The sequence below is a fragment of the Cryptomeria japonica genome, chromosome 10 (assembly GCF_030272615.1).
Source record: "Cryptomeria japonica chromosome 10, Sugi_1.0, whole genome shotgun sequence".
NCBI classification, from domain to species: Eukaryota; Viridiplantae; Streptophyta; class Pinopsida; order Cupressales; family Cupressaceae; genus Cryptomeria; species Cryptomeria japonica.
In genome coordinates, this window is record NC_081414.1 from 825,637,424 (window position 1) to 825,645,659 (window position 8,236).

The window sequence follows — 8,236 nt, forward strand, 5'->3', positions numbered from 1 at the left end:
TGGTTTGACATTATGCAAGGATGAACTGTAATGCAGTTATCATTCTAAATTTGCTCAAAATAAAAGACATTTTTATTAGAATAAAACCTATATTGTGTACATTATATCTTTGTGCCCCTTTTTCTAGTGTTAGATCAATTATATACTAGATATCTTGGCTTTTTTCCTTTCTATTTTGAAGAGGATCAAACAACTTTAGCCTAAATTTTATCATGCTCCAAAATAGTTGTTCATTTCCCTTCCAATTCATCTCAAGGTCACTACATTTGTATTCCTTATGTTCTATATTGAACCCCGCCAGCCGCGCCCCCCCCCCACAATTTTTTTTTTTAGGGATATTTGAGAGTGTATTAAGCCAACTCCACATATTTTCTCTTTCTCTATAATACTTATGAGCATAGATAGAGAAAATATCAAATCGAGTGTTGTCTTTTTCTAAAATAACACAAAATTCCTTATTGCAGTGAGAGAAACCATGATATTTGACATAATTATGCCTTTTGTTACTTAAAAGAATGATATTTCCCCCTTTTCCTTTATCATGTTCACTAAAAAATTGCAAAGGATCCTTCCAAATAAAATTGAAACTTGTTTCTAGATAGTTGAAAGCCAATGACTTTAACCTCTTGAAGGAAAAGACAATCAAGAGAATTAATCCCATTTAAAAATCTCTTAATAACATACTTTCTATCAATCTATTCCATGCCCTTGGTGTTCCAACTAATCCACTTTAGGTTCATCATTATTGTGTGGGGAATTTTTTTTTTTAGATTTCTATATAGTCTATGAAAGCACTATGGAATTTTTTTCATCTTTCCCCCCTTTTCCTCCCCTTTTGGAATCATTCTCCTCTCTACAAGTATCTGCATCCTCTTCTTCTTGTCATCAATTTTTGCCTCTTTTTGTAGACCTCCTTTTTCTTGCTCTTCATCATTCATAAACAATGGGTTATCAAGAAATGTATTTCCTCTACAATCATCAAGGGTGTTCTCCTTTTTTAAAATTCATCTCAATTTCATTTGGTTCTAAGATATTAGGAGTGTCCTCTTTCAAAAGATCATCTATAGTTTTCTTTTTACTCTATTGAATTTTTCCTTTAGTTGGTCAAGAATCAACTCTCAAGAATTCTTCTCTTTTTAGGATCTGACTCACCAATACTTTTGAGCTCGTCATTTTCTCTAGTTTCAAGGCAACCAATAGGGTTGTCCCAAGCCTTGACTTCCATATCTAAGCCATTAGAGTTAGAGTTATTTTTAGATGCATGGTCATTCCTTGGAACATATTAATAATTTTCCTATTATACCTCTCTTTAAAACTAGGATTAGGATTAGGGATTATTTTTTTCATTTTAGGGAAATATTTTTCTAATGGCCTTCACTATTGTAGAGGAAATAAACATTCAAACCCCCTAACACCTCTATTTGATAGAGGATCACTTGATTACGCTTCTTAATTTCAATTTGTTCTAGAATGTCTACCCTTGAGGAGAAATAAACAAGAGACCCAGTGTCTAAATAGGATAATGTGGTCCTTGTTTCCTCAACTTGGAGAACCTTTCCTACAAGATGCATAAGATGGGGGATAAAAGCCCACATCTAAGGTGGAAAGTTTTTAAGGATAACTCATCTAGGTATTGAGCATGCCAAAACCTCTCATTCCAAAAAAATAGGCTTGAGCCACACATTTAAAAAATGATTTTCCCACATTTCAATTCTCCTTGACCAAAGCCCTAGTTTACATACAATGGTTTTTAAAAAATACCACAAAAGACTCCTCTAAACCATTATGTAGAAAGAAACATACAACCCAAATTTTTTCCCCCCTCATATTCAAAATCCATTCATAATTTTTTTTTCTCAATGTAAGGTTTTCCCTATTCATAGCACCAAAATGGATAACAACAATATTTTACTCTATTTTCTTCTTTATAAACAACCATAGCTATGTTCGCATTTAGAACCATATTCAATATTTCCAAGGGGAGAGAGGGAAACTTACCATTCTCTCCTTTGATTGATTCAATTCTTCTGATATCTCCATCTTCATAATGTTGAACCTCTCTCTCTCTCTCTCTCTCTCTCTCCACTTCTAGGAGACTCACTATAAGATTTAGAGAATTTTTCCACATTTGCCCCACTAACAACTCCACTACCCTCACATAAATCTGCACCCTTCTCCATAACTTCCCACACCCCTAAAAATCAGCCCCATATAACACTAGGACAACTAATTGTGGGAGAGGAAAAATATTCAATTAAAAAAGGCTAAAGAACAACAAAGCAATAAAAAAATATCTAACACCTAAGATCATAAAGACCAACAAACATCACCCCCAAAAGAGAAAAATCAAAGAAATCTTCTAGGAGTAGCAAAGAGTACAAAATAACCCTAGAAGGGAGAGCTTCGACAAGGGTGGCAATGGAAGAAAATTGTCTGCCTTCCCCAAGCACTTTGGAGTGCTCACCTCTATCTTCTCTTCCACGTTGTTTCCTAGACTTTAGATCATTGTCAAAAAAGTCGTATGACCATTTAGAGTTGAATATACATATTTTAAATAATAACGTGTTATTTTTTAACAATATATAGTATTTTTGTGTTCAACTATTGGGTTATTTGTGTTGGATATAAAGTTAGAGATAACAATATTTATGCTTACCAACATGTATTGAGATCATGTAGTTTGCATATATTTTAAATTTTAAATAACAATATGATATTATTCTAACAACAAATGTTTTATTGTGTTCAACTACTAGGAATTCCATAATTAATTTTGTTAGAAATCTTTAAAATTCATTTTATTGAGAATTCTCACTATACATGTTGATGTAGTGAGTTTGAAATGAGTCACACCTCTAACCCTTAATTGTAGATAGATAATAGACATGTTGATGTAGTGAGTTTGCAATGAGTCACACCTCTAACCCTTAATTGTAGATAGATAAGAGCCTATGTTACATTCTAATAGAATGAAAATCCTACAAAATATATATATATATATATATATATATAGGTTAAAAGATTAAATAAATTGAAATATGTACATATGAATGAGTAAACTATAGGGAAGAATGGATCGACTTTATGTAGATCTTATTTTTCCATTTAAATAATCACAACGAATCTGTTTAATTTTTTCCTATAAATTGGTCGGCTCCAGAGGAGGTGAAAACACAAATGTTTCAAAAAGATTATATAGGGTAAACCCTGAAGATTTAAACATTCTCCATAGTAACCCACATTGCATTTGAGAACTTTTACAGCAACACCTCCAATGGCGGGTAATGAGAACAGACAAGAATATAGCAATATAACAACAATTGATTTTGCACACCAAATTAATAAGGAAGATGTGCAAAGTAGCAGCTGTGATGGTGACAATATGGGTATCAGCAGCAACGATGGTATCAAAAGTACCCTGAGCAAAACACAGCCAAGGCCTCACCACAGAAAATCTGCACATTGGCAAGCGATAAATGCTGTATTGAAAAAAGATAAATGCCTGTCTCAGAGGCACTTTAATATCATAAAACGAATAGGAAGTGGGTGTGCAGGTTTTATATTTTTAACCCAGCTGGAGGAATCAGATCTGTATTTTGTTCTGAAGGTGATGAACAGAGCGCATCTGGAGAGCATCAATAAGTCCACAAGTATTGAGAATGAAATTGATGTACTCCAATTGTTGGATCATCCGTTTCTTCCCACATTATACTATTCCTTTGAGATGGATATGTATACTGTTCTTGTAATGGACTACTGCCCAGGAGGAGACTTGTATGAGGTTCGAAATCAACAGCCTGGAGGATTCTTCTCTGAAAAAGACACAAGGTATGATGTTCAGGGATACAATATGTGATCAGGTTATTTAAATTTCTTAGGTTTTTGGAAAAAATTTCAGTTTTGTAATTCCAATTAGGGTTTTAAGGTTCATATTTGGCTATGCATTAGCAGGTCTGAATCTTTACTTTTTAAGCATCCTTAAGATCTGCAGATTGGATTTCAAGTTTTCGGAGAAAAAATTAATCTTATAATTCAAATTTAGGGTTTTTAAGTTTCATATTTTAGCTATCAGGGATAAAATTTGTGATCGGGTTTTTAAAATTTCTTAGGTTGGAGAAAATTTTAATTTTATAGTTCAAATTTAGGGTTTTCAGGGTCATATGTTTAGCTATCAGGGATACAATTTGTGATCAGTTTTCTAAAATTTCTTAGGTTGGAGAAAATTTTAGTTTTATAATTCAAATTTAGGGTTTTAAGGTTCATATATTGGCTATGCATCAGATTGGATTTTTAAGTTTTTCCATCAACAAAAGCACATATCTTTATGTGATTTGGGAATATGTGATTTGGGAATAACAAAAGGAATGCTCAAAATGACAGGTTTTATGCTGCAGAGGTACTGATAGCATTGGAATACCTCCATATGCTTGGAATTATGTACAGAGACCTCAAACCAGAAAATATTCTGATAAAAGAAGATGGACATATCATGCTCATAGATTTTGATCTAGCTATACAAGGCCATTTCAATCCAACTTTGGCAAGATTTCATTCCCTGCCCTTGCAATGCCCTTCCATTGAAGACATCTCTAGAGTTTTTACATGCTTTAACCCAGGAAACATGTGTGGTATCAAGAAAAAGATGAAATCAAGTGGCCATAGGAAAAAGAAAAAGCTACTTTCTTCATTGCCTGAGCTACAGACAGAACCTACAGGTGTCCATTCCATGAAAGCTGTGGGTACATATGAATACATGGCTCCAGAGATTGCAGAGGGAAAAGGCTATGGAAGTGCTGTGGACTGGTGGGCTTTTGGGGTTCTTTTGTATGATATGCTTTATGGTAGAACACCTTTTGTGGGACATGATGACATAAGTACATCTGCAAATATCAGGGATAAGTCTCTTGTTTTTCCAAAAGCTCAAAGGGTGAGCACTGCTGCAAAGGACTTGATGAAGCAGTTATTGGTGAAAGATCCCGCAAAAAGGCTGGGATGCAAAAATGGAGCTTCTGAAATTAAGAAACATCCATTCTTCAATGGAATAGAATGGGCATTGGTGCTTCAGTCACCCCCTCCAATAGTTCCTGGACCCTATAAATGTGAGCAAGATAGTGAAGAGGATTCCCACAATTAATTTGGTATAATTTTTTTATGTTTAATGGTGAAGAGGATTCCCACAAGTTGCGGCAGTCCTAGTTCCATTCTCTGATGAACTGATTAAATCATCAGAGGCGTTCGAGGCCTCTGTGAACAGAAGGGTTTGACATTCATGGGGTGACATCTGTTGGCTTAATCTATTGCAAAATATGGGCATAATTTGCTATAGAAGAAAACAAAGATTGCAATCAAGATAATAGACAGGCTTTGCACAAAGATTGCCACTAGGTTGGATGAATAAGGTATATAAGATCTGGAGGTCTTAGCTATGCTATACAAAACATCAATTTGGACTATAAAACTTGTGGTACAAATCAGACACCGTTTTAGTATGAAATTTATTATTCTGTTGAATTCTAACAGCACATTGTTTTGTGTATTAGATGGATGAAATTATTTTAGTCTATGAGATTGGTTACCCTCAAGCCAAAATGCCAATTGAGTATATGGTAACCAGGCATATCTTTATACAAACATTTTCTAAGAAAATAGTTTTTACTTTGATCTTATATAATTTTAAGGTGTACAATCTTTCCTTATAATAGAGGTAGTCTATGAGATTGGTTACCCTCAAGCCAAAATGCCATTTGAGTATATGGTAACCAGGCATATCTTTATATAAACATTTTCTAAGAAAATAGTTTTTACTTTGATCTTATATAATTTTAAGGTGTACAATCTTTCCTTATAATAGAGGTAAGATCTATATACAGCAGTGCATTATTTAAGGCTATCTCATGGAGGGGCTACTTAAAATTTCATAAGATTGTAAGATTTTTGTCTCATAAAATTTGTAGTGCAGTTTAAGCTTAAAAGTTTGGGTTTCAAATTTTACAGAAGTTGGTGGTCTCACAAATTTTATTATTTTGTTTATTCAATTCGACAGAATATATAAAAATATAACATGATTAAAACAAAAATTGGTAAGAATTTTAAAACTCTAGATATTTGACAAATGATAGAAAATTTCTTAAGTTGGGGGAAATTTCTAAGATCCCAAATGCACACCTTTAAAATTATAAATGAAAAGGTAGGGGCTCCTATTTATCAATAAAAGATTTTAATTAATCACGTAGCAATTTTGTTTTTTGTCTTTGGGGGCCTCTTCCTCCATAAAAAAATGTTCTTGAAGCCCTTCCATAAAACCACAATTTAAGACTTGTGATAGGAATAAGTATGAAATAGGTTAATCTATAGAATCTTAGGAACATATTGGTTTGGCATATAAGATGAATGACACTATTTTTCTTTAAAGATAAAAGCTTGAGAAGACACCATATTACAACCACAGAGCAACAACGAAACTACAAGAGACAAGGCATTACAAAACCTTACAAGAAACCATCCCAAATTCAAGGTGGTTTGAAAAATTGTTCCAAAGACTTTTGTTTGACACCAAAACAAGGATCATTCTCCCCAATAATTCTTTACTTTTGAAGATACATAATACTACCAGAAGAACCGTCATCTAAGCTTGAAAACACTATAAGAGGCGTCAAACATAGAACAAACAAATGATAATAGATATTTCGACCTATTATCAACTCTTGTACCTCCTCAGCATTAGTGTTAGACTCCTCATTTGTAGTTTTTATTTTTTCCTTTTTCTTCCATACAACATGGTTTTTTCTGATTCCTCAAGCAAGTTGGATTAGCAAGAGTGACAAATAGTAGAAGAGTCTTCAAATTCAATCTGCTACACCTAGTTGCCAAATTTTGAAGATAATGTAATCTAAGTAGGGAGCACCTTGTCATTTTCCACAAACACATAAAATCGAGCAAACAACAATCACTTCTTAAATTTGGTGATCAAATCAATAGCTCAAATTTGTCCAAAAGTATTGGCAATAATCAGAAAAAAAATTCATTCCAAATATCCAACAATAGTGACAGATGAATCCTAACAAGGAATTTAAAGATGGAATCATTCATTGGGTTAAAATTCAAAAACCATTTTTGAAGGCAAAGGCCATTAATCCCCTAAAACCAAGGATTGCCAAGAAGAATCGCTGAGCAGTCCTCCACATTGGAAAAGGAAAACTAAAAATAAAAATGTTCAACATAGTAGTTACTTCAAGATGACCTCTAAATTTTTGAATTTGTAGAACCCATCTTCTAATAGTATCAATATTGGAAAAGTCTTTAAGGAAAATTTGTCTAGATATCAAGCATGCCAAAACCTCTTATTCCAAAACATTAGGCGACTGAGCCACACATTTAAAAAATGATTTCCCCACATTCCAGTACTCCTTGAACAAAGCTCTAGTTTACGTACTGTGGTTTTTACAAAATACCACAAATATGTTTGAATAAGATGAATATATTGAAATATATGTACATGTGAAAAAGATAAAGATCAAATAAATTGATGTACATATGAATAAGTAAACTATATAAAAGAATGGACCTAACTTTATGTAGATCCTCTTTTTCCATTTAAATAATCACAACAAATTTGTGTTTTAAATTTTTTCTAAAAATCAGTTAGCCCTAGATGAGGTAAAGGTCCCAAATATTCCAAAAAGATTATATAGAGTAAACCTTGGAGATATAATCAAATATTAAAAAAAAATCAACTTTTTCCTTCATAACCCACATAGCTTTGAAATTGTTACTGTTGGCAGTGGGCCAGCGTCCCTTGCGAGGATTCGTGACATGGTTTAACAACCTCCTGTGGATTCTATAAGTCTAGTGGTTGTATCAATCTTTGATAGGTCGATCTTTTGGTGCAACGACAACCCTAGCTTGTAACAAGTGGTATCAGAGCTTGGTCACAGGTTCGAATCACGAAGGCCATGACGAGTGACGCTGGGAGGGGGATTGTTGGCAGTGGGCCAGCATCCCTCACGGGGATTCGTGACATGGTTTAACAACCTCTTGTGGATTCTATAAGTCTAGTGGGTGTATCGGGCTTTGACATGTCGATCTTTTGGTGCAATGACAACCCTAGCTTGTAACAGTTACAACATCTTCAATGGCAAGTAATTCGAACATACAAGAATATGCCAATATAACAACAATTGATTTTGCACATCATATTAATACTAGGGGCAAATTAGTAGTAGTGACGGTGACAATA

The 8,236-nt window shown here is 33.7% G+C and overlaps 1 protein-coding gene across 1 annotated transcript; it reads left to right on the top strand.

The window, feature by feature from the left end:
- The first annotated feature begins 3,205 nt into the window (after window positions 1-3,205).
- Window positions 3,206-5,623, top strand: LOC131076838 (serine/threonine-protein kinase D6PKL2). The gene is made up of 2 exons (XM_058014174.2): window positions 3,206-3,828; window positions 4,381-5,623. Exons 1-2 carry the CDS (start codon window positions 3,275-3,277, stop codon window positions 5,132-5,134), a joined length of 1,308 nt encoding a protein of 435 aa, XP_057870157.2. The 5' UTR covers window positions 3,206-3,274; the 3' UTR covers window positions 5,135-5,623.
- The last annotated feature ends 2,613 nt before the right edge of the window (window positions 5,624-8,236 follow it).

Coding starts and splice junctions, on each gene's coding strand:
- LOC131076838 (XM_058014174.2), top strand. CDS start 3,275: ATGGCGGGTAATGAGAACAGACAAGAATATAGCAATATAACAACAATT. Junction 3,829..4,380: donor TTCTCTGAAAAAGACACAAG/GTATGATGTTCA, acceptor TCAAAATGACAG/GTTTTATGCTGCAGAGGTAC.